At 37.5% G+C, this 27,758-nt stretch overlaps 1 protein-coding gene across 8 annotated transcripts in view; it reads left to right on the top strand.

The window, feature by feature from the left end:
- RPRD1A (regulation of nuclear pre-mRNA domain containing 1A) overlaps window positions 1-27,758 on the top strand; it is a 68,737-nt gene that overhangs the window by 34,957 nt on the left and 6,022 nt on the right. For 5 of the 8 annotated variants that reach the window (XR_009492657.1, XR_009492658.1, XM_010818676.4 and 2 more), the window contains exon 6: window positions 70-245. Coding sequence is in view for 5 of the 8 variants with exons in the window: in XM_010818676.4 (XP_010816978.1) it covers window positions 70-245 (176 nt within the window). In the remaining 3 variants the exon portion in view is untranslated. Of the gene's footprint in view, window positions 1-69; window positions 27,756-27,758 lie in introns of those variants that run through there. The other 3 variants (XR_009492659.1, XM_005223958.5, NM_001075156.1) reach the window with 3 other exon arrangements.

Genomic DNA, 27,758 nt, shown 5'->3' on the forward strand with positions numbered 1-27,758 from the left:
AGGGTAAAGAAACAGCATATGGCATTGTTTTTGTTGTGTAATACTTTTGTTATCCTGTGCTTTTCTTAGATAAAGAGTCTGGAGAAAGACTTTCTAAAATGGTAGAGGATGCTTGTATGTTGCTGGCAGACTACAACGGCAGGTTGGCGGCTGAAATAGATGATAGGAAGCAGCTCACTCGAATGTTAGCAGATTTTCTTCGTTGTCAAAAGGAAGCCCTTGCAGAGAAAGAGCATAAATTGGAAGTGCGTAACCTTTTCCTTATTTAGTGCTTATTTGTTAAATTTATTTTTGGAAGGAGCTTTAAAATAGCTTAATATCCCTGCACGTTTTGCACTTTTAGAACATAGACCCCTTTAGACAATGGCCCAGGTAAGCTATTCCAATTAAGCTACATTAATTGGTTTTTTACTTGAACCAAATCAGTCTGCCTAAGAAAATTTAGAGATTTGGAATGATCAAAAACTGGTTGTGTTTTTAAATTACTCATGTGAAATTCCAGTAGTAGTAGTTCATCTTATGCTTAATAACAAAAATAATGGGAAAATAAGCAGTTAGCATAAAGTCTGGTCTTAGCTACAGTAAATTATGGTTGGACTTAATTCCTGTTCTGAGTACATGCAGTCTTTTGGGTATATGATTAAGAAATAAAGACTTTTTGTTATGGTTATGCCGGTCCCCAGTTTCCCTATTCCTGAGCAGTTTATTATTTTTGCTTAGGAAGGTAGTCTTCAGGTTACCTCATTATTCCATTCTTGAATCTTAACATATTTCTACTCCACTCTCGGGTTGGACACCCCCCCCTTAAGTAGAAGGTTATTGCTTCTTTAAATTGAATGATAATTGATACTGTTGACAAAAAGTCTGGAGGTGCAGGGATTAAAAGAAGAAACTCAAATTTCCTTTGAGCAGAGTAACCATTGCCAGGGCTAGGGAATGAACCAGATTTGATTTTATTTAACAGAATCTTTAATTTGATTAGTTCTTGTTAAAATTGTTTGCTGCTATAATAATTTCTTTTTCTAATACATAGAATTTCTAATGTCTGGATCCCTTTTTTAAGACGGTCCTCTTTAAATTTCTAGGTATGTTATGATGCTGCATCTGTTAAGTTGCTTTTATTTATTAGAGTTTAGTTCTTGTTTCAGCAGTCTCTAATTGTGCCAAAGATGATTACCATTTCTACCTGTGATTGCAGTTGACTAAGTACCAGCATCAGAACTCTCCCACCCTGTATTGTCAGCACTGTGTAGCATTACCCCTTTTCAGTCTGCCCCTCCTCTGCTCACACTTACACACTCAAAACATAGTTGTTGGCATTTTGCTCACCTTTAGAGAGGTTGCCCAGTTTTACATAGAACAGATAGAATTTTCCAAAAAATAAGTTTGATAATTAACTTACTGATTTTTGATCTTGTGATGGAACTTCAGCCTTAAACACACTGTTACTTGTTTTACTGTTAGCAGAATTAAGGGTAAGTAATGACATGTAATTTTTGTCTTTAGTCTTTGGTATGGTGTTTTTAACTTCTATTGAGCTTCTGTTGCAGGTATTGGACATGGGCGTATCTTCTAATGATGTCATCAACCTTAGCATTTTCTTCCTGCTAAAAATAAATATCAAACTCCAAAGCCTGAATTGTCTCATGTTTTTGAAAATTGAAGACTGAAACTTCATTATTCCACTTCATACTGCTTTCCCACTTAAACTGGTTATATATCACTGGTTACAAAAGTAGCATTTATGTTTGAAATGTCTAGAAAAATGATAAGATCCCATCCGACCTAACCCCCTCTTATCCCAGTGCCTTCCAGGAAGCCAGATTTCATGACTGACAATTACAGGTAGTGAGGCTGATGATAATAATGGCAGTGAAATTTACCATATGTCAGGTGCTATTCTAAGCACTTCACGTATATCAACTGATTTAATCCTGTGTAGCAGGAAACGTTATTATACGAATTTTATAAATAAAGGAAATGGAAGGAGATTAAATAATTTGTTTAAGGTTGTAAGAGGTAGTGAATTGTTTAGAATCCAGGCAATCTGCCTCCAAAATAAAAATTTTGCTTCCAGTTTTTGTGTCAATGTAAGATTATAGGAGCAGCTAAAGCCCTATCTCTGTTTCCTCCCCCCTCAGAGGTAGTCACTTTTCTCAAAATAAGGTGTTCTAGGAACTTTTTTGTTGTGTTTTAGAATGACTAGATTTTTGTTATCATAAACCACCTAAATTATGTCAGATGTTTCTTACAAGTAAAAAATATTTAGATTTCTAATAAACTAGGAAGTTGTTCCATAGCACTCTTTGTAAATTAGCATTTATAGCTAGGTGATTTTTTCGTCAGAAGATGTGAAAATGATTTGAGTTTTTTAGACATGTTTTGTGCCAAATAGGTGGCATCCCTTTGAAGTTGAGACTGAGAGGTCAGGATTTAGACCATATCAGCATCACAGAGTTTTCACTTGTCAGGCATCCTTGAACATTAAGTGTGATTGACCAGGTATTAACATGTCCGTAATTGCTCTTCAAAAGAAGAGGGGATATAAATTTAAAGTATGGGTTCAGGAATTGGCTATTGCATATTTCTTAAGGAAGCCAGTATGAAAACATTTGTAATGAGTGAAAACATGAAGTGTTTAAAAAATTTTTGGAAATTATGAGTCATTTTTTTAACTTGTAACTATAGCTGGTTATTAAAGCAGGTAACTTTTCTTTTCATGATACAGATGGTATTAAAAAAACAGGCTTTTATAAAACCTATTTATCTCGTGATACATTGATCAGTTTTAAATTGGTAGACTTCCATAGAAAATTGGAAATCATGGTTTGATGGCTCTTAAAAGGAGAATCAAATCATAGTTCCAGGTTTTAGAAGTCAGGGTATGAAAGCTGTCAGAGAGGATAGTGTTTATCCTTTGCAGTCTTTTATCAGTGTATTCAGATTTACCTAATTTTTTAAAATGAGGGAATAACATTCATGGTATGAATATTGTTTAAGTCTGTCCCTCATGGTGTCAGATTGTACCCATTGAGGCGCTTTTATTAGTTCTGTGCATTACAGCCAGTATTACAGAGGACATCCTGTTGATGCAGGTTTGTTTAGTTGCGCTAGTATGTATCTGTAGGATTGAGTCTCAGAAGTAGAATAGAATAGCTGGGTCAAGAAGAATGACTGGTTAAATGTTGATTTTGATTTTTTTCAACTCCTTGAAGTGTGAGTGCATCTTTTCCTGCACAACCTCACCCAATACTGGTCAGTGATCTTTAAAATTTTTGCATATCTGGTGCAAAATCAGATGGTCCAGTGGTTAAGACTTAGCCTTTCATGCAGAGGGTGTGTGTTCACTCCCCAGTCGGGGAAACTTAGGATCTCACATGCCTCCTGGTCATTTTAAAATATTTGTTAGCCACTTCATTTCTGCTGCAAATTTCCTGTATCTCTTTAACTTTGGTTCTGGGTTTATGGTTCCATGATAGATTAATATTTGTCTTTGCCTTTATAAATTCTAGGTTTTTTGGATATAGTTAGGATTGCCTTCTCAATTTTCATAATTATAAAAATACTATACAAGTTTTCTGTAGTTTTTTCCCCTAATAATGTTATCCATTAGGACTTTTTGTTCATGATATATATGATATAGGGATATAACTAACTGAAAGTGATAGTAAATGTCCCCTTGTCACTGATTAATGATTAGTCATTTAGTGATAGTCTGTTTTGCTATATTGTAAAATATAATTTCAATCATATTTCTGTATATACATGTATATTTGTGAATGTAGTCATTTTTCTATTCTACTGGCCTATTTTACACACGTTTAATTACTTGGTAGATTTTTGTTTTTATTTTTGTTATTTTTCTTATCTAATTTTTTTCTAATGATTATTGTGCTTATGAATTCTTCTTCCCTCTTACTATCTTATTTGTATTTGCCTTTATTTATGACTAATATTTTAAATGATATCTTCCTAAGTAGACATTTCTTAATTTACTTGGCGTTTTCAAGAGTGCTTGCTTTTATAAACTTTTTTGCTTTCCAAAAAGTTTAATTTCCAGTTTTTAGAAATGCATAAAGGTAAATTTTGTTTTGCCTACAACATTTAGTGATTAGAAACACTTACATCTCTCAATATAGGAAATAAGAATATTTTAAATGTACAGCACTGAAGATGCAGGATTAAACATTTTAAAATGCTAAAAAGTATTTGCATGTAGCTTTTTGATTGTTTTTTTATTGATTTATCAAATTACAAGTATCATTCAAGGGCATAGTAGTAGAATATGGAGAACTGTTTATGGAATCTTTAGTTATTTCTTTATACTTTATCTTTCCATTGAAATCATACTGATTTCACTTAAATTTAAAATTAACTTAATAAGATGGAGCTATATGAATTTTTTTTAAAGAAGCAAATGTTACTAGTGTCTTAATTAGATTTTTTTTGAGACTGAAATATCAAGTTTAAAACTTTGCTATGGTTAATATATCCATTTTTCAAAGATTATGGAATCTTTTAATTATTTTTAATAACTATTCCAGTAAGCTGTTTTCATCATGGGAAAAAAAGCTACATAAGCAAAGGCTTATTAGCCTTATGTATTGGGTCCATATATTTTGTGTGTTATCCTTTTCATGTGATATATGCATCTTATCATGTGACTATTTTCTTTTTTAACATATGGATATATCATAACTATATGTTCTTTATGACTAATTGTTTACATTTGTCTGATACTATAAACAGTATTGCAGTGGACATTTTTTTTTCTGGCCATACTGCAAGGCTTGTGGAATCTTAGTTCCCTGACCAGGGATTGAACCCAAGCCCTCAGCAATGAAAGCACTGAGTCCTAGCCACTGGACTTCCAGGGAATTCCCAGTGAACATCTCTTTTATTAACTCGCTACTCACTTACCTCTTGTGATAAATTCCTAAAGATGAAGTTGCTCATTCATGTTAAAGACTTTCAGTAAGATTATATTAGGTCATTGTCTTTGATGATTCTCAGATAATCGTTAATCTGTATAGGTCTTCTCTTCTGGGCCATGGCTTTTCTCTAGACAAAATGGTTCAGATTTGCTCAGTAGCTCACATAGGACATCTGTGTTCAGAGCAGTGCCTCACCTCTTATCTGTGTGACTCGGATCTTCAGAAGCAGGTCTTTGGCTTTGTTTCGTATCCCTCATCTGTCGGCTCTATGGGATGCGTTTTAACAGATTGATGGAAAGATATATCTATTTGGTCTTCATTGTCAAAACAAGGCCCATCATTACATTTCAAGGAGCTTGGTGCCTCAGAGTCCTCAGAACATCCAAAATTGCTCAGGATGAATTATATTACCCTTGGTCATTATCCCTTGTTTCATTTTTTTCTCTTCTAAAACTTCCAGGACATCTGTATACTGTGGTTCTTTCTTTTTCCTGGTGGGTTTCTGCCTTGATAGCTTATTTTATTATTTTAGTGATTTTTGGGGAGGGAGTGGAGTTCAGTTTGTTATGTAAATGGAAGACCTTTGTGTCTAATTAAATAGAAGTAATATATGTTTCATAACTCATACCAGACCACACTGTTGTCTGTTGCCTCTGTTGTTTTAACAGCTGAGGTTCCTGCACCCTCTCTTAACTCTACATCACAAGAGCTAGATTGGACTTTTAAGAGGAAAACAGGTCTCATCAGACCCCCCTGTAAAACTCTCTAATGCTTCCTATTTCACTTCTGGATCTTAGATTCCATACATGGCCTGTGAGATGACTGGTCTCGAGTCTCTGTTAACCTCATCTTGTAACCATCTCAGAGGCATCAGTTTAAGCAGATGAAGCAAGTTTTCACAGCAAGGCTTTTGCTTTGCCAGTTGCTAACAAAGTGGCTGTAGTGCTGTCTCCTGATCTTTCAGTTCAGTTCAGTTCGGTCGCTCAGTCATGTCCGACTCTTCTCTACCTCATGAATTGAAGCACACCAGGCCTCCCTGTCCATCACCAACTCCCGGAGTTCACTCAGACTCATGTCCATCGAGTCAGTGATGCCATCCAGCCATCTCATCCTCTGTCGTCCCCTTCTCCTCCTGCCCCCTATCCCTCCCAGCATCAGAGTCTTTTCCAATGAGTCAACTCTTCGCATGAGGTGGCCAAAGTACTGGAGTTTCAGCTTCAGCATCATTCCTTCCAAAGAAGTCCCAGGGCTGATCTCTTTCAGAATGGACTGGTTGGATCTCCGTGCAGTCCAAGGGACTCTCAAGAGTCTTCTCCAACACCACAGTTCAAAAGCATCAATTCTTCGGCGCTCAGCTTTCTTCACAGTCCAACTCTCACATCCATACATGACCACTGGAAAAACCTTAGCCTTGACTAGACAGACCTTTGTTGGCAAAGTAATGTCTCTGCTTTTGAATATGCTATCTAGGTTGGTCATAATTTTCCTTCCAAGGAGTAAGCGTCTTTTAATTTCATGGCTGCAGTCACCATCTTTAGTTACGTGCTAAGTTGCTTCAGTTGTGTAAGACTCCTGTGCAACACTGTGGACTGCAGCCTGCTAGGCTCCTCTGTCCATGGGATTCTCCAGGCAAGAATACTGGAGTGGCTTACCATACCCTCCTCCAGGGGATCTTCCCAGCCCAGGGATCAAACCCGCATCTCATGTCTAACCTGCATTGGCAGGTGGATTCTTTACCACTAGCACCACCTGGGAACTTGGTTCCTTTTTTTTCATTCCTATATCACCTCCTTAGAACCCTTGTCTCATTAAATTCCACCTACCCTTCTCCTGATTACATTGCTGATATATTGTTTTTTCTTCATGGAACTTAAACCACTGTTTGAAATTTAAAACCTTATTATATACTTATATCTGTACCTGACTGGAATGTGAGTACCATGAAAGGAAGAACTTTATTTTTCATGTTTATTGCTGTATCTTAAGGGTTTGGAGCAATAGTTTTTCTCCTAAAAACTATTTTAGGTGAGTGAGTAAAATGATAGTTGGCCATCAAATGATGAATGAATGAATGAATGCTAGTACAAATGTAGTTTGCAAGGAGTATGTACTCTTTGTATTTTAAATTTGTGATTTCTCTCGTAATTAGAATGATGCTTTGATAAAATGATTAAAGATATTTGAGGTTTTTGAAAAAAAATTATATTCAGCAGAAAATAAGTTAATTTTTAAGTCATATTAGTATAAGCCCAGTACTTTTTAAAAAGGGGTTTTGTGTTAAAGGACTATGGATTCTAGAACTGCAGCTGGGAATTTTTGACAAAAAATGAAAGACCATTTTGGAATTTTAAAATTATTTTACCAGTTTACTTTTTGTCTTCAGTAGAATAACACTTTAACGATATATTAGAAAACATGAATGACGAACAGTAATACTCAGCAATCCATAAGTGCTGAATTTATAAGCATCACAGTGCTACCTGGTGGAAGAACCATAGCTACAAATTAAATCAGTCCTTGTCTATGTTTGTTCACTTACCTAAAAAGAGGAATTAAACTCTAATTGCTCTCTGCTTGTTAACTCCTTTGTGGAATAGAACTCATACTCGTAAGTATGAGTTACTCATACCCTTCAAGAGAAGCATTGTGATTACGGAATTTATGCGTATAAAGCAATTAGCACCCTGGGTGTAGTAAAGTGCTCAATAACTGACAGCTGCTACAATTACTTGTTGTTACTGTAGCAGCTGAGAATTATTAGGAGTGAGGTGAAATTGAAAAGTAGGTTGGAATCAAATTGTGACGGGCACTGAATGGCTGGCTGAGCAGATGGTTGGTTTATAACAGCCCAGAGGCCAGAGCGGACTTGTAACATTAGCAGTGTTTGGAAACCCGGTTGCATTTGCCAAGTGGATTAGAATGGCAAGAGATTTGCGATTGGGAGACCAGATAGGACTTTACTGGAAATTTTATATTATGGGTAATGAAGGGCTAAACCATAATTGATGATAGCAATGAGAAAATGAATGGAAAGGTGAGGGGAACAATTGAATCACCATAATTTGTTAATTGGATCAGAGGAGTAAGAGGAATCAGTGATAAATGAGATTGAAAACTATGGTGTGAATGATTCTGGCATTGACTAAAAGGATATTAAACTAGAGAACTAGCTTGAGTGGTCAGTAAATATTAGTTCTTTAAAAAAAGATTGTATGAGTAGTACATGCTCCTCATAGTTTAGAAACTATTGGTAAGCACAGATATCACCTAAAGTCTCGTTCCTCCTGAAATAACCCTTGACAAGATTTGGAAGATGGGGTCAGTCATTGCATTAGCATGTATGACATTTTTATACATTGCCATTTTTACACATGTACTGTAAACATTTTCCTGTGATTACAGAAATTCTCATTTTAATATCTAGGTCATATTCTGTTTTAAAGAAGTATTTCTTTAGCCAGCTGACTGCTGCTTAGCATTTATTTTTTCCAGTTTAAGAATATGCTTATCTGTGATCATAGTTTCATAAATTCTTAGAAGTAGGGGAAAAATGGAAAAAGTAATACATGATATGATTTTCATGCTCATGTTAGCTACAAGTTTAAGAAAAGGATATGGCATCCTGTGCAATGGCAAGAGGAGATGGGAGTGGGTCTCTTACACTGTTGATGTAAATTCATGTATCATTCATTCTTTGTGAAAGACAGTTGGCAATAAATACCAAAAGCCATTATTTTACATAATGGTTTTTTGTTTTTTGCTTTTGCCCTACTACCAGATCCTTTAAATTGCATAATACCCAGAAAAATCTTTACTGGGATAAATTCTGGGAGCAGTTAAAGTAATGGTATAGTTTTTTTCTTTTACACTTAAAAAAATTGTAAGATAAATATACAGTTGACCATCTTAACCATTTTTAAAAGTATGTGGTTCAATACTGTTAGGTATATTCATGTTCTTTTGTAGCCAGCCTGCAGAACTGTTTTCATGTAGCAGAACTGAAACTATACCCATGAATCAACTCCCCACTCCCTACCACCCCTGACAAACTGTCTCTGTGAATAAGTCTATGCTGGATATATAATATAAGTGTAATCGTGCAGTATTTGTCTTTTTGATGGGAGGGGCTTCGCAGGTGCCTCAGATGATAAAAGAATTTGCCTGCAGTGCAGGAGACCCAGGTTTAATCCCTGGGGTGGGAAGATCCCCTGGAGAGGGCATGGCAACCCACTCCAGTATTCTTGCCTGGAGGATCCCGTGGACAGAGAGGCTGCCAGGCTTCAGTTCATGGGGTCGCACAGAGTTGGACATGACTGAACAGTTAACCACTTTCACTTTCATATCACTTAGCATTATATTCTCTAGGTTCATCCATGTTATAACATGCCAGAATTTTTTTTTTTTTAATTTATTTTTGGCTGTGCTGGGTGTTCATTGCTGCTTGAGGGCTTTCTCTAGATGCAGTGAGTGGGGCTTGTGTTTGCAGTGGCTTCTCTTGTTGCAGAGCACAGGCTCTAGGGCACATGAACTTCAGTGGTTGTGGCGCACAGAATTAGTTCTCTCGCAGCATGTGGGGTCTTCCCAGACCAGGGATTGAACCTATGTCCCCTGCATTGGCAGGTGGTCTCTTAACCACTGGACCACTAGGGAAGTCCAAGAATTTTCTTTTTTAAGGCTCAATAATACTTTATAACATGTATAAACTTTTCTGTTTTTCCCCAGTTGTCCATCAGTGAACACTGTAATAGCTTCCGCCTTTTGGCTAATGTGAATAATGCTGCTGTGTACATGGGTTCATAGCAAATATCTTTTTGAGTCCCTGATTTCACATCTTCTGGGTATATACCCAGGAGTGGGATTGCTGAAATATGTGGTAATTCTGTTTTCCATTTTTCTGAGAAATTACCATACTATACCATCTATAATGGCCACAACTATTTTGCATTCCTACCAACAATGCACAGAGCTTGGTTTGGAGATCATCTAATTTACCCAGTGCTGGAAATTAATTTAGCACACTTCTCAAAAGATAGGTTAACTAGCCTCTGCTTGAATAATGTTTCTGATGTGAAGGGAGCACATGGTTTTGAGACTAGTAATCTCCATTTTCTGATCAGTAGCTAGAAATTTATTATATACTTTTGTTTAGGAAATTTCACAAAAGTTTTTTTTTTCATTTATGTGTTTTATATATTTGTGTGTGTATGTGTGTGTGTGTATACATTCACATGCATTCCTGGGGAAAATGTAGATTATACCAAAAATCCAGAATTATAAGTAAAAACCACAACCTACTATTGATATTGAAATTATATACTCTGAAATAATAGCTCTCTAGTTTTCTCCCTCTTTTCTCTTTGCTCTTTACCAACCAGTTTCATTTATAGAATCCTAGATCCTTTCAGTGGTCTGTAGAAAATCGTGTTTTTCTTATTTTTTAATTTTACTACATTATTTGTATATTATTTGTCATTTAAAAATTTACTTGAAAAGCTATTCCAGTCAACTATGTCAAAAAAAAGGGCAGAGTTGTGGAAGTCAATGAATAGCAAAATTAGTGCAAGTCTTGGCATGTCTGTGAGTGGCTTTCCTTTCTGCTCACATATGAGTACTTGGCTGAATGTAGAATTCTTGGGTCACTTTCTTTTTTCATTTGGTCTAGTTACCGTGGTTTTTTTTTCTTTTCTCTTACACATTTAACACTTTGACTATCACATATCTAGGATATTGGCCTTTAATTAATTTGGCTTGACATTGCTGTTCACTTTTATCAGAAAAATGTATGTTGCCATTTATTTCTGTTAGTTTCTTATTACAGTGTTAGGTGTTTAGTCGTGTCCAACTCTTTGTGACCCCATGGACCCTGCCAGGCTCCTCTGTCCTGGGATTCTCCAGGCAAGAATACTGGAGTGGGTTGCCTTGCCCCCCTCCAGGGGCTCTTCCCAACCTGGGGATTGAACCTGCATCTCCTGCATCGCAGGTGGATTCTTTACCATCGGAGCTACCATAGTTGCTCCTTAAATTCCCTGTTACATATATTGACTCTCTTGAATCTTTATGCCACATTGTTTATCTTTTCTCATTGTTTTTCCTCATTTCTGTTGTTTTCCTTTAATAGTCCCGTGGGTTTTTGTTGCTGTTGCTGTTTCTGTTGTACTTGTTCTTGCTCACAGCATGGTTCTCTAATGGGGGGAGTGGAGAGTTTTGTCAGTGTTTTATTGATCTCTGTTGAAAAAAGAGATTTAATACTGGCTTTTAGTTGGCCAGTTCACAGATGCTACAACTCTGGAGCAGGTGGATAGGGAATCGGCATCCGAGGAGATGTTAGCACCAAGAGTTCTGCGAGTTTGCCCAGTCAGCCCAGACCTGACTGGAGCGTTGCCTCTCTTTTCCCAGCACAGGAGCCATGCCACCCAGTACCCCTTTAGTCACGGTGGTCCTTGGACCCTCCCCGTGCTGCTGGGAGTCCCCACAGGCACAGGTTGCTTGTTAAAGTGACACATAGGAGAATCTACATTATAAATGTCTAACAACTGGAAAATAGTCCTGCCCATAGAGCTTGGTAAAATTTATAGGAATTTGGACTTATTTAATGTAAATGTTACATACTGCTTAATCTGCTACTGTCTGCTTTTTTAAGAAACTTTCATATGTGTTCTTTGTAGGTTAACTTATATGTTTTATTGCTTGCAGTTAGTGCTTAAAGCATTTTCTCTCTCTACTTTTAGATTATTTTCCCTAATCTGTGGGTTTAGGAATTGTACAAATAAATAGATATTTGAAAGTACATGTTTGATGAAAGTAATGAGCTCTGAGAAAAGATCACTTCAGTAAGCAAAGTCAATAATTATATGTCTTTTTTTTTATTCTTTAAAGTATGTTGAAGTTAATTCTCATAAATAAAATATGATTTTAGCATAAATAATTTAGAGCTTTTTTGAGTGATAGTGAATGATAGTTGCTCAGTCATGCCTGACTCTTTGCAACCCCATAGACTGTAGCCTGCCAGGATCCTCTGTTCATGGAATTCTCCAGGCAAGATTACTGGAGTGGGGTGCCATTTCCTTCTCCAGGGGATCTTCCCGACCCAGGGGTCCTGCATTGCAGGAGAGTCTTTACCATCTGAGCCACCAGGGAAGCCTACTATTAAGAGACATTTCTAAGTATAATGACAGGTCAACTTAAAAAGTATCAGCAGATACATGCTTGACTTTATCTTATAATCTATAAATGATACATTAGATTATGTAATGAATCCATGCACCTTTTCCAAAGGAATACCCAAGATGGAAGTAACAATAAAGTTATAAGACAGTCATCAGTCAGATGAAATAATTTAGATGAAGCTTTTCTCTCTCGAAGAGATGGGGACTGGGCAAGTGGTCAGGAAGGAGATACAATGTGCTTTTAACTTTGTATGAAAAATAATGTTCAGTTCCACATTGCTGAACATAGTTCTGTTTTGGCCAAATAAATCCTCTACTTCAAGCTACTGTCCAAATGCATTATTAAAACTCCGCTTCTGGCCTTTGTTTTGAAATCTGTTACTTTTTGTTGCCGTCTCCTGATCTCTGTCCTCTGAAGCTTCTACTACTTTCCCACTGTCCCCTGACACCTCGGTTGCCCTCACGCTGTCCCCTGAAGCCTCAATTGCCTTCCCACTGTCCTCGAAAGTTGCAATATCCTTCCCATGGACTTTCTAGCTCTGGTTGCTCCGTGGCCACAGAAAGCTGCTAGCTGTGAATCATGCCACTTTTCCTGTACTTCTGTTACTGATGCAGTAGGGATATCAAAGCAAACACCCTGCTTTCCTTTGAGAAAGACCATTCCCTTCACTTTGGAGCTTTTTTGGCTGCATATAAACTTTCTTCTAGCCCTGAGGGGTTTTTTCCTTTCTTTTGGTGGTGTATATTTTTGACAGTGTAGCTCTGGCATTTTTTTGCTCATGCTAATTTTGGGACTATTTCAAACTTTTTTTTATTCAACATCAGCCATTCTTAATCTTGGAGTTGTTTGTCAGATTCTTATGTAATTAGTTTTTAAAATACATGTGTCTGTATTATCTTACTGAATCAGTGTTTCAGTCTGTAAGAGTTTTTCTTAAAAACACTTTACTTTTGTTGCTTCTTGTTTTGGCTTTTGTTTCTTATGCAAATTTCTTGATATATTCTAAATTACAAATAAAAGTATATTTGTGTGTTTGAGAGATAAGGCTAGGCTAGAAACATATGCCTGTGATTAGACATTTTCCCCAGTTAATCAGCTTGGTCTTGGATCAGTGAACACATAGCCAGGCGCTTTAGCCCTGTGCAGAAGAGTAGGGACTCTGGAACCGAATTACCTGAGTTAAGAATCTGGCTTTACCACTCACTAGCTGAGTGGCATACGGCAAATCATTTGATCTTTCTCTACCTCAGTTTCCTTGTCTATAAAATAGAGATAATAATTATACCTGCTTTATATGATTATTATGGGATTTAAACAAGTTGGGATGCTTAAACTGCTCAGCATATAGTAAGTGCCCCAGAAGTTTCAGCCCCAAAACAAAGAGACTTGGAGGTTTTCTAGCTAGTTTATATCTGTTTTATCATTTAACCAGTGAATTTGTGTTTTATTTATTGGGATACTGTAAGAAGAGTATAAGATGTCTGCAGTGTTTTTATATCTGTAATGTGAGCTCTCAAAAAGCAAGTGTTTATATTCCTAGTTATAGTCTTAGCATCTAAGTGATTGCAACTGGATTCCTAAGATCTTTTAAATAATATATTCCATCTTTTTTTGAGATTTGGACTTACCTGCCCCATACTTATTTCTCTGTTGTAAATGAAGTTGGTCTGGAATGTAATTGATTCTGTTAGGACACTTGGGCATAATTAAAGTGTGATATTCACATTATTTCCTTGCCTGATTTAGATTTTCACTCTTCTGTAGAGAAAATGAAAGCAGAGTAGATTCCTTTTTTTTAAGATGTTAGACTGAATGGCAGCTTTTCCCACCTCCTAGAACTTATAGAAAAGTTAATATATATTAATATATATTAAATTTAATAAAGGAATTATAAAACCTAGCATAGTCTATTTTTATGATATCATATAATAAAGATGAATATGTATATATATTACACAAATATAAAGGTAGATACAATGAAGAGGGGGGGATGAAATGAAATTTGAGGAAGAATGAATTGAAGGCACACATGGAGTTGAGGTCAATGTAAAGAGATAAGGAGCTGCACTACCCAGTAGCCACTAGCCACAGTGATATTTAATTACAATTGAATAAAATTTAAGTTATCAGCATTAGCCATATTTCAGATGCTTAGTAGCCATGTGTGGCTCTTTGGTACTCTTGGATAGTGCAGATACAGAACATTTCTGTTGCCACAGAAAATCCTGTTTATAATGACTGACAAAGATTGCTTAAAAGATACAGAGATAAAATGGATAAGTTATATTTATTAAATATGATGTATATAATAGCTCCACTCTAATATAAGAGAAATGCTATGGGTGCCCTCCTCCCTCAGATGGCAGTCTACTCAGAAGGTGGATCACTGATAGGAATTGAAGAAATAAACCACATCTTGGCATGTGCCCTCCTCAAGATGGGAGCATTTGCTTAAATAATCTAAGCTCCGAAGTGGAAGCAGGAGGTTGGAACAACGCACAGGGACTAAGGGTGCTGCAGTGGAAACAGGAAGGTCACTTCCCAAACTTCCTGGGCCGGGGAGCAGCGGTGAGGCATTTGTGTCTGTATCCGAGCTTGGAGCAGAGGAAAAGGGCAGTGTTTCCTCCAAGCTGGTGAGGCCCAGGAGTAATGGGAATCACCTGTTTCTGGAAAATCATTCACTGGGATAATTGATGTTGGATCTTGTCCACTTTAATGACAACCCAAGTAAGTTGTACATAACAGTCTAGTCACAAAGACAGTAACATCACTGGAACTACCATCCATTCCTTGAAGGGCAATACATAAGACAGCAGATTCAGAGGGAAGAATTTTCTCCTAGGAAATAGTTAACAGAAAATTGCAACATTCAGTAGATGTAAACTACTGAAAATGCCTACACACGTGGAGATCCTGCCCCATCCCTAATTAGTATTCATCAGAAAATAGGTTGTCTTCACAGCCTCTAAGAGCTTATTCGTTTTTATTTAGATTCCCAAAAATCTTTGGCCTCTTGCATGAAATATCCCAATCCTGAATAAAGGAAACATTTTCCATACATTATATGGGTGAAAAATGATCAGTGTCTAACCTGAAACCTGATACTGCAGTTAAATGACATTGTAAGGAGACAATTTATAATTTTATTATAAAATAATAACAAATACTTAGCATTTACTCTTTGTGAGGGTGCAGTTCTAGGTACTGATCCTATCTTTATTTGTGACTATATGAGGTGGATACTGTTTTATGAATGAGAACACTGAAGCACTGAAGTATTAGTTAATATGATCTTCAAAGGAAATTTGAAAATATTAAAATAATTACATTAAAACGAATATATTAAAACTACTTAGTTCCTGATAACATTTCAGTGTACTTTCTTAATCTTATAAAAATCACAGATTAAAAATACCGTTGTAAGCCTCATTAAAAAAATGTTAAAAGAGTTACAGCCATACTCAATGTACAGATTTACATCCAACTTGGATATTTATCTTGATTAGCCTTCAGTGAGTATGAAGTTTGGATTAGAATAATGAACCAGAGAGTTATGGGTTTTAGAACTTTGGTGTGAACTTGAAGTTGTGTAATATAAACCTCTTTTTCCCCTCATTTTCAAAATGCAGATATCAAACCTAATGATTTATGAGATCTGTTTAAACTCTAAAATTCAGTGCTTTTGACTTTCCGCCCATTCTTCGTCTTATAGTTGGAAACTTCTGAGTAAGTTTGTATGCAGAGTTTAAAATTTTTCCTTGCCTTTTATTCCTAAAATGCTTTCCCATCATAAAAACAATAAATGTTTATTATAGAAAATTTGGAAAGTACTGAAAAAATTCCAGCTCAAGAGTTTATATCGACCTCTCTGAAAACAATGATTTTTAATATTTCACTCTACTGTTTTGTTTTAAATAGTTGCATATATTCAGTCTCATCTTCTAAAAAGTATTGGTGATAGTGACTTTTTTAAACAACATTATAGGTGGCTAGCATTTATTGTATCTTTTGTTTCCTTTATTTAAAAGACAGCTGAAGCCTTAGGAAAGAGGTCCATTTATCCATGTAGGATATATAAGTTGTGGATCTACTGGAAGACCTAGGTCTGTGTGACATCCTGGTTGGGGGAGATATTTACTATCAAAAATACTAGAAGTTAATCTGCAAGTCCTTACTGCCTCTCTAAGCTCAGTCCTTCAATGCACCATTGTAATTTATTGGGGGAGTGGTATTTTTGGTAACTATACCTTCTAATTGTCCACTCCTTTTTGAAGTAAGATTCATGTTAGAATTTGTCTTGGTAATTTTGATAGCATTGCACATACTGTTGAAGTAAAATATGAACTTCTTGGGTAGTTAAATCAAAATTTTAAAGAGAGTCTTATGTCATTGATACTAACATCTCACAGAAAGAATTCTGTCTGGCATAGCTTCCTAAAGCAAAATTTCTTTGTAAAACGTGTCAAATTTGGTCATGCTTAGATCAGGTTATGAAGAAAGGCACTACTTCAAAGCAAAGCCAATTTCATCCTTGGAAGCTTTCTAATACCAGTGATATTATTCCATCATAAAGTAGTATTCTTGGATTTTTTTAGGATTAATACTTAGTGCATTTTAAAATTGAGATAATTTTACATACAATGAAATACGCCTATTAACTAGGCAGATCATTATCAGTAAATTTGATAAATTTTGATAACTTATTAGATGCTGAATACATTATGCTACAGTAATGTGTTCTGTATTGTAAATCCTAATGAGATTTTAGTTACTTTTTAACTTTTGGGACCATAGATAAATGTGTTCAGTTTTCTTTGATTAAAGAAAAAGTGTTTGGGACATCCCTGGTTCCCATCTGGGGTTAAAACTGCTTTCACTGCAGGGGGCTCTGTTCTGGGAACTAAGACCTCATGCTGTGTGTCAGAGCCAAAAAAAAAAGTTCATGAAACATCAGATTATAGAATATGAGAGCATTGTCATTTTTAAATTTTCTGAGTGGCCAGAAGTTTTGAAAAATGCACATTGCCCAGATTTGCTTACAACTTTAGTTGAATTAAAGCTGCCTCTAACACGCATCTGTGGCTCACAGTTTAATAACCATTGGTCCATAACCAGTGCAAATTGAATGGGGAATCTATGAATCTTGCATTGCTTTCATTATCACTTAAAAATTTCCACTGTCAGTTCCTGCATTTAGATTTCTCTAAGCTAACTGCATCAGTAGGACTTGGCATCAGTAGGACTTGGCATCAGTATGGCTTGGCATCATTTCTTGAGAAAACAGGGGTCATGTAGCTGTTAGTGTGGTGATAAAGCTGTAGTAACATAAACAGTGTTAAGCTACACTAAGTGTTCAGAATATGAAAAATAAGTTCTATTTCATTGCGTGCTTGTTAAAGCATGTTTGTTAATGCATGCTTGTTAAACCATGCTTGTTAATGCAGCTGGATTCTGCATTAGCAAAGGGAATTACCACAGTGTATTCAGAGGCAGGGGTCAGGATGACAAAGGAAATAAAGTACATTGGACAGTTGAACAAATGGGGATATCAGAGATCAGACTTAAGGACAGGCATAATTTATGTGCTACTTGTCTTTAGATGCTTTGAAAGCTATTGGGAGAAAAGAATTTGTTTTATGTAAGAAGGCTGAATTAGGACCAGTGGATATCTTCCAAATGACAAAACCATTCTTCCAGTTAGACCTGGCCTAATGTGAAAGGACTATGAAAGTAATGTGTTTCAAAAAGCCTCAGCTATCTACATCTACAGCAGACCTTAACTATAGCCCCAATCCTGGCCAGACCAGTGTAAAACCTCAAGATAAAGATCTGTTTACCTTAGTCTTTTATTGTCTGGTAATCATGTTCAGCTTTTGAAAAATTACGAAACATGCCAACAGGCAAGGAACAGCCTGAAGAGACAAAACAAGAAGTCAGAAGTAGATTCTTGTATGACACAAATTCTAGAATCACCAGCTCAGGAATGTAATTGATTAATATGTTAACAACTCTAATGAAGAGTAGACACCATGCAAGAACAGATGTAAGTAGAGGTGAAAATGCTTAAAGAATCAAAAACAAATTTTAAATGCTAGGAATAAACACTGACATGAGTGCTTCTGATGATCACCTCAGTAGACTGGACACTGCTGAGGGAAAAATATATATGGGCCTGATAATCCATCATAGAGATTTTCCCAACTTAGATGCAAAGAGAAAATAGAACAACAGCAACAACCTTTTCTCCAAAAACCAAACCTAGAACATTCAAGAATTGTGGGCAGTTTGGAAAAGTGTAACATAACATTTGCTTGGGATATCAGGAGAACAAATGAAGCAGAAGAAATTCCAAAATTAATGACAGGACATCAAACTGACTGATCCAGGAAATGGAGAGGACAAATACTTGACAGGATATAAAAATGTGGTTTGCGCTTAGGCATGTTGGGCTTCCCAGGTGGTTCAGACATTAAAGAATCTACCTGTAATTTGAGAGACCCCAGTTTGATGCCTGGGTCAGGAAGATCCCCTGGAAAAGGAAATGGCTACCCACTCCAGTGTTCTGACCTGGAAAATTTCATGCACTGTATATAGTCCATGGGGTTGCAAAGAGTTGGACATGACTGAGCAACTAACACTTTCAGTTTTCATGTCATATTCAAATTGCAGAAAATGAAATGCAAAGAGAAAACCTTGGGAAGAGTTGAAAAAGAAAAATTCTTACCTGTCGGAAAAGAATTACAGCAGAACCACGCCAAGAAGAGTGGAATGAAAAGTGTTGGGAGAAATTCCATCCTAAAATTCTGTATCCTGTGAAACTGTTCTTTAAAAGTAAAAGAGAATGCAATGTTTGCTGTTGCTGAAGGTGGTCAAGAAGAGATTGAATGACAAGAACAAGAGAGATGTTGGCTCTAATGTTTGCCTGTGTTATGTATGTTAGTGTTTTTGAGGAGTGTTACAAACCGGAATCTCTTCTGAAGCTTCATTCTGGACATGAGCACGCTGGAGATGGGAGCAGGGATGTCACAAAGAAGCTATATGTGCTCTTGAACAGCCCAGAATCCCTGGTTTATGGCCTGCCTGTTAAAAGCCTTGTGTAGCAATAATCTGCACGACACCCAATTTCAGTTAAGTTCAGTCACTCAGTTGTATCTGACTCTTTGTGACCCCATGGACTACAGCATGCCAGGCTTCCCTGTCCATCACCGACTCCCAGACCTTACTCAAACTCAGGTCCATCGAATTGGTGCTGCCATCCAACCATCTCATCCTCTGTCATCCCCTTCTCCTCCCACCTTTAATCTTTCCCAGGATCAGGGTCTTTTCTAAGGAATCAGTTCTTCACATCAGGTGGCCAAAGTACTGGAGTTTCAGCTTCAACATCAGTCCTTCCAATGAACACCCAGGACTGATCTCCTTTAAGATGGACTGGTTGGATCTCCTTGCAGTCCAAGGGACTCTCAAGAGTCTTCTCCAACACCACAGTTCAAAAGCATCAATTCTTCGGCGCTCAGCTTTCTTTGTAATTCAATTCTCACATCCATACGTGACATACTGGAAAACCTGCTGGACACCCAATTTGGGAAATACCAAATTAGCTGACCTCCATGACCCTGAGATAGTGTGATTCTTTAGTAACTGGATAACATTTTCTTAGGGATTAAGTCTAAAAGGCACACAGGAGATGAAAATAGGCCAAAAGGTAAATGAAAATTTCAAGAAAACGTGATTAAGTCTTACTTCTTAGGGTAAATATAAGATGAGTAGAAAATGTGTTACATCTCACTTCCTTAAATTCCTTCTTTCCATTTGATTTTGAAGTTACAGAGAAGTGGCCTGTAGACTCCTGGCTTATGCTCCCCTTCCAATGTCAAAAGTGATAATTGGCAATAGGTTCAACTTCTCTGAAATGCTGGTCATCATTGCTGACTGGACTGGCCCTTTACCTTTTCTTGTTTCTCTTCTCTTGTGTGTTGCTGCTATTACTATCATTGGCCCCCTTCCCCTCCCTCCCCCCCTTTTTTAATCTTTAAGCCCATATGCTGTTACTCATGAGAAAATGACATCTCTCCACTACTGGAAATTCCAGAGATGTTTTAATGAAAGGATAGACTACCTACTATAAGTCACAATTTGTTTCCTTAATGTGTTGGGTTTTGAGTTTTAGGGACCTGTTAGTCCTGTGATTGTGGTGGTCCTATATTCGATGTAAGGTAGATTTCAGTTGGATAACACTTCTTCAGAATACCCATCCCAGTAACAATTCTAGATATGAGAGGTAAGATAGAATAATGGTTAAGTATGAAGACTCTGAAGCCAGATTGTCAGTTTGCAGCCTTTGTTGACTTCAGAGGAAGTTTCTTAACAAGAAGTTAATTGTGCTTTGGACTTCCCTGGTGGCTCAGTGGTAGAGAATCTGCCTGCCAAGCAGGAGATGCAGGTTTGATCCTTGGGTCAGGAAGATTCCCCTGGAGAAGGAGATACACTCCAGTATTCTTGCCTGGGAAATCCCATGGACAGAGGAGCCTAGCGGGCTACAGTCCATGAGGTCATAAAGAATTGGACATGACTGAGCGGCTAAACAGCAGCAGCAGCAGTTGTGCTTTAGTTTTATTATCTGTGAAACTGAGAGTCATTCAGTCCTGTCTAATTCTTTGCGACCCCATGGACTATACTGTCCATGGAATTCTCCAGGCCAAAATACTGGAGTGGGTAGCCATTCCCGTTTCCAGGGGATCTTCCCAACCCAGAGATTGAACCCAGGTCTCCGGCATTGCAGGCAGATTCCTTACCAGGTGAACCACCAGGGAAGCACTGTAATGCATGGATAATAATAGTCTCTTCCTATGAAGATTAAATGGGCCACTTAGAACAGTGTTTGACATTTAGTAAGCACATCAAAATTTTAATTAGCATCATAGTTGATGAATCTAGAAATGTATAAAGCTTATTTGTAACAGTATCTACCCTCATTATAATTTAGCATTACTGACTTTTTAAAAACCCAGCTGATAGCCAGGTAGGCATTGGGTTCCCTGCAGAAATCTTAGTCCCTGAGTAAATATTGAATCTTTTTTCTACTTGTTAATCCAGAAGGCTAATGAGCCTTTGTGCTAGTAGAATCATAACTTATTAACAGGTGGGAATTACCTTTTTCAAGGATATTTTAAGGTAAAATCTGCTTTTAGAATACTTAAGAAAATGATAGTGAGCCCTCAAAGGAGCTGAATGATGTAAGACAGTGTTAGATAACATTCATTTATGCTAAAGTATTTCCCACTAAAAGGTAGAACTTTTCTGCAGATGGTCAAGGAAAAATGGGCCCATCAGAGACAAATAGGATACTGTGAAAAGAAAATAGAAAGGATTTGGTATTTTTAAAATATTTAAATTATTATAATTTTGAAAAATTTCAGGACTGTATACCAAACTAAATTTGGGTATTTGTTTTCTAGATGACAGGTTAGAGCAAACTACTGAGATCTTTACCTGCTTTATACTCTGTTCCCTGGAGACGACACAGACTTGACTAATTTTCCTGACACCATGAAATTTCTTGGCCTTGTTTTGAAAAAAAAAAAAAATGGTATTAAAAAAATCTTGATTGATATTAAATACTTTGGTTAACTTTTCCTGTCTAACCTAGCAAAGAGTCCCAACACCAGGGAAAGCAAAATGAAGTAAATTATGGTGGATTCTCAAAAGTGAGAGTTGGAGCTTCTATTAATAAATAGTTATTTGAAGAAAGTCATATAAGAAAGACTTGATAACATCTAGAGAGAGGCAAAAGACATAATAAAATACATATCAAAGAACAAAGCCATTTAGAGTTCTACAGAAGAACAATAAAAGGACCCAGGATTGTGAGCATTATCATCAACCTAAGGGGTTCTTGTAATATGTTCTGAAGATTATGTCTTGATACTGTTTGGAATGAAGATAACTAGCTCTACCTTTAACATTAATTCGTTGTAACCCAAGATTCTCAAGTATGTTACTATCAAATTTTGACTAAGGATACATACAGTCATAAAGGGAGAAATTAAATTGCTTAGGTGTTTGCATAGGTACCCCTAAGAATACTATAGAAATAAGATGTCGTGTGGAAATATTACTGACTCCATCCTTAAGAAGTAACTGTGTGGGGAAAGTCTTTAATAACCCCAGCATGCTAGGATGTCCATGTTTTCTTGACTAAAATAATATCCTAGTATGTATGTCTTTTAAAACTGGTTGTTATCTGGCCCAGTCGTATTTTATACTTGAAGGGGATGCTGAAGATTGATTCCACAGATGAAAGAATGATTTGTCAAAACCTTGTGTTCAGAGTATTCTGGAACCTGGATTACACTCAGACTCGATTCCTAGAGAAGCTACACAGCTTGCTCACTAGAATCAGGACTGGGCTTCCTAACTTGATGTTTTCCTTTTCTGCTTCAGCAATTGTCCCTCAGGAAGTAGGTAGGAAGGAAGGCCTGGAGCATGGTAGGCATGATGCTTGAAATTGTTGACCACAGCCTTTACTGGCCACTAACAATCCTCACCTGCATACAATTGAAATTCTCTCTGTTTTTTTTTTAAGTCATAGTCATGTATGAAAGAAGAGAGCAGACTTCTTAGTGGCATCTGCAAGAAAAAGTTAGCCCTTATATATACATTTAAATTCAGAAATAGTGAAGACATTTATTTTAAGAACTGGAATGTTAGAACAACTGTCAGCCCTAAAGTGACTAAGAACTCCACATTTCAGGACATTTATTCTCTTGGCTGTTTTTGGTGCACGATAGTTCTGATGCCATCTCAGAATGATAACCACAGTCATATGGCACTTCATAGTTTGAAAACTTCCAAAATTAACTTATTTAGGCCTCACAGCTTTCACTTCACTTCACTTCACTCACGACTTCACTTTCACTTTTCACCTTCATGCGCTGGAGAAGGAAATGGCAAGCCACTCCAGTGTTCTTGCCTGGAGAATCCCAGGGACGAGGGAGCCTGGTGGGCTGCCGTCTATGGGGTCGCACAGAGTCGGACACGACTGAGGCGACTTAGCAGTAGCAGCAGGCCTCACAGCCCGATAAAAGAGATACCCATATTGTATAAAGGAAGCAAGTGAGGCTTAGATAATCTTAGGGCATGTTGCCTAAGATTATAGGTAATAAATGGAGGGAGCAGTTCAGTCACTCAGTTGTGTCTGACCCAGCAACCCCCTGGACTGCAGCATGCCAGGCTTCCCTGTCCATCACCAGCTCCCGGAGCTTGCTCAAATTCACGTCCACCGAATCGGTGATGCCATCCAATCATCTTGTCCTCTGTCGTCCCATTCTCCTGCCTTCAGATTTTCCCAGCATCAGGGTCTTTTCCACTGAGTCGTTTTTTACATCAGGTGGCCAGAGTATTGGAGATTCAGCATCAGTCTTTTCAATGAGTATTCAGAACTAATTTCCTTTACGATCGGCTGGTTGGATTTCCTTGTGGTCCAAGGGACTCTCAAGTGTCTTCTCCAACATCACAGTTCAAAAGCATAAATTCTTTGGCACTCAACTTTTTTATGGTCCAACTCTCATTCATACATGACTGCTGGAAAGACCATATCTTTGACCAAACAGACCTTTGTCGGCAAAGTAACGTCTCTGCTTTGTAACGTCTCTGCTGTGTAGGTTGGTCATAGCTTTTCTTTCAAGGAGCAAGCGTCTTTTAATTTCATGGCTGCAGTCACCATCCTCAGTGATTTTGGAGCCCAAGAAAATAAACTATTTCCATTGTTTCCCCATTTTTTTGCCATGAAGTGATGGGACCAGATGCCGTGATCTTAGTTTTTTGAATGTTGAGTTTTAAGCCAGCTTTTTCACTCTCCTCTTTCACTTCATCAAGAGGCTCTTCAGTGCCTCTTTGCTTTCTGCAATAAGGCTGGTATCATCTGCATTTCTGAGGTTATTGATATTTTCCCCAGCAGTTGTGATTCCAGCTTGTGCTTCATCCACTGTGGCATTTCGCATGTTGTACTCTGCATATAAGTTAAATAAGCAAGGTGACAATATACAGCCTTGATGTACTCCTTTCCCAGTTTGGAACCAGTGCATCGTTCCATGTCCGATTCTAACTGTTGCTTCTTGACCTGCAAACTGGTTTCTCAGGAGGCAGGTGAGGTGGTCAGGTATTCCCATGTCTAAGAATTTTCCACAGTTTGTTGTGATCCACACAAAGGCTTAAGCATGGTCAGTAAAACAGAAGTAGATGTTTTTCTGGAATTCTCTTGCTTTTTCTATGATCCAATGGATGTTGGCAATTCGATCTCTGGTTCCTCTGCCTTTTCTATATCCAGCGTGAACATCTAGAAGTTCTTGGCTCATGTACTGTTGACGCCTGGCTTGGAGAATTTTGAGCATTACTTTGCTAGCGTGTGAGATGAGTGCAGTTGTGCAGTAGTTTGAACCTTCTTTGGCATTGCCTTTCTTTGGGATTGGAATGAAAACTGACCTTTCCCAGTCCTGTGGCCACTGCTGAGTTTTCCAAATTTACTGGCATATTGAGTGCAGCATTTTCACAGCAGTACTTGTATCCAGATCTTTTGACTTAATTTCCAGGAGAATCCACTGGGGACCTACCTGTTCATACCCTGTGCTCTGCTGGACACTATAAGGAATACAGATAGACACAAAGTGTGTGTTCCCCAGTTATGGATATAAAAACCGGAGAACAGAATAGTAGTATTTAAGTTCAGAACTAACTTGAATGGTAGCAGGTGTGAAACCACAATAGGAAAAGCTTCTGTGGCAAAGATTTATCTTAAAATAGGTCGTGTGAAATGAGAAAATTTGAACACAATGTAAGATACTCAATATTAGCTGTAAAGAAAAGCATTTCTAGTGGTTCAGATTTCAGCCTAGCTCTACCCCACTTTCACTGCACACAAGATAGATTGCACCTCCTGATTGATACTGAAATATACATGAGTGTTGCTGTTTGAGTGTGGTGTTGGTGGAGATCTGGCAAGTAAATTAAGAATAAAAATATAGGCCTTGTTGAATGAGTGGGGAATAACAAGGGAGAAGTAAAATAACTCATGTAAACAGTTGGCAAGAAATGAGGTAAAACATTGGTTCACGAAATGGCAGCTGATTTTTTAGCAGAAACTGCAGGCCAGAAGGGAGTGAAATGGAAAAGCCTACAACCAAGAATACTTTACCCACAAGACTCTCCTTCAGATTTGATGGATAATCAAAAGCTTTTATAGAGAAGTAACAGAAGAATTCAGCACCACCAAACCAGCTTTACAAAAAACGTATAAGGAACTTCTCTAGCTGAAAAAGAAAAGGCCACAACTAGAAACAAGCTAAGAGATGAAAAAGCTCACAGGTAAAAGAAAACATTAAGGAAATCACCCACACACAAAGCTAGTAAGATTAAAAGACAAAAGTAGTAAAATCACACCTGTGTCCACAGTAAGCAGTTAAAGGATACACAGAGCAGTTAGATGTAAAACATGTTATCAAAATGTAACCGAGAGAGAAGGAGAGTATAAATGGCAGGGTATTTAAAATGTGTTTGAAATTGAAAGATGAGTGACTTACAACACGTGTGTTTATATAGACTACTATACCAAAACCTCCAGGTAATCGCAAACCCCAAAATGTATAATAGATATAAACAAGAAGTAATCCAAAAAAGTACTGAAGATAGTCAACAAATCACAGAAGAGAACAAAAGGAAAAAGAGACCGAAGGGGGAAAGGCTGGAAGGGACAGACTGGAATTTGAGATGAACAGAGAAAGACTCCTGTATCTAAAGTAGACGACAAGGACGCACTGGATAGCAGAGGGAACTATATTCAGTATCTTAACCTGTAATGGGAAGGGATCTGAAAAAGAACATAATATAAATATTCTTTTATGTATGTTCTATATAACGTAATCATTTTTGTTGTACACCAGAGGGTTTACAACAGCTATAAATCAACTATACTTCAATTAAAAAATAAAAATTTTAAAAAGACAACATAAAATACAACACTGTACTTTTGCAGTGAAGGGAGTATATATCAGTTCAGTATTTATTACTAAGGGAAAGGGCCTGATTTTTTAATGCTTTGGCTTTTCAGCATTTTTTTCTTTTTTTTTTTTAACTTTAGAATTCAGATCCTCTTTGTTGCTGGAACAGAGCTAAATTCTTTTAGGAAAAAGAAGTTCTTTAGGTTAAAATACAAAATATTTTGAAAGCCATTTTTGCAAAATGCAGGTTTAGTTAGAAAATAATGAGAAAACTAAAAGGGACTTACCTGTAGTGGCCTTTTTTATATACTAAGAATAAAAAGATGTTTCTTTGCCCCCAACTTCAGCTTCATTGAGGTGAAACTGTCACATAAAACTGTGTATATTTACAGAGTATGGTGGGATGATTTGACGTAAGTATTCTTTCTGAAATGATTACTAACAATCAGGTTAATATATTCCTCACTACACATCATTACTTTTTCTCTCCTTTTTGGTGATGAGAACATAGGTCTGCTCTCGGCAGATATCAGGTGTACTCAGTATTATTGACTATAATCAGCATCTCTACATTAGATCTCCAGAGCATATTCATTTTATAACTGAAGGCTTCTACCCATTGACCAGCATCTTCCCATCTCCCCGTGCCTAGCACCCCAGCCCCTGGTCAGCATCACTCTGTTTCTGTGAGTTCATTTTTTTTTTTTTCTTAAGGGTCCCCATGTAAGTGAGATTATATAGTATTTGTCTGGCTAATTGTTTTACTCAATGGTAAAGAATCCACCTGCAATGCCGAAGACTTGGGTTCAATCCCTGCATTGGGAAGATCCCCTGGAGAAGGAAACGACAACCCACTCCAGTATTCTTGCCTGGAGAATCCCATGGACCGAGGAGTCTGGCAGACTACAGTTCATGGGGTCACAAGTGTCGAACACAACTTAATGACCATAAACAACAGCAGTGTCCTCTAGGTTTGTTCAGGTTGTTGCAAATGACAATTTCCTTCATTCTTGTGGCTGAGTGCTCCATTGTACATATGCACCACATCTTTATCCATTCATCTGTTGGCAGAGACTTAGGTTGTTTCCATGTCTTGGCTATTGTGAACAGTGCTGCGATGAAGATGGGAGTGCACGAATCTCTTCCAGATATTGATTTTGTTTTGAGGTCAGTTAGATATTTATTCTGATCCAGGAGGGCGCTGTTTTATTGCCTGTTTCTTTCCTCCTGTAAAGTCTTTGAGTCGGGACTGTGGAACTGTGGGTGGAGACAATGGCAGTCTTTTCTCTAAATGCTACCCCTGCTATAGGACCTGAGCTCTAGGTGAAGGGGAAGGGTGCTCTCAGCTGCTTGTGAGGACTACCACCTCCTGAACGGCGCGGGGATGGGAGGTTGGGGTGGGTAGGGGCGGTGGGCAGGGGTTATTGGTGCCCCAGTATTCTCAGCCTCCATGTCTGAGGTAGAGCCTCAGTTTCAGAACAACACACACCTCTTACTATAAGCATCGTTGACATAGGAAACCAGCCTGTGGAATCCAGTGAGGCAATTTAAGACCTTTAGAACTGTGCCCTGGATCATAGAGTTGGGTAGTTAATCAGATTTCGTCGGTTTTTTCTTCAAGCTAACATCAGATGGTTAACCACAACTTCTTAAATCTTTTGTCTTT

This window comes from Bos taurus, chromosome 24 (assembly GCF_002263795.3).
Source record: "Bos taurus isolate L1 Dominette 01449 registration number 42190680 breed Hereford chromosome 24, ARS-UCD2.0, whole genome shotgun sequence".
In the NCBI taxonomy this organism is placed as follows: domain Eukaryota; kingdom Metazoa; phylum Chordata; class Mammalia; order Artiodactyla; family Bovidae; genus Bos; species Bos taurus.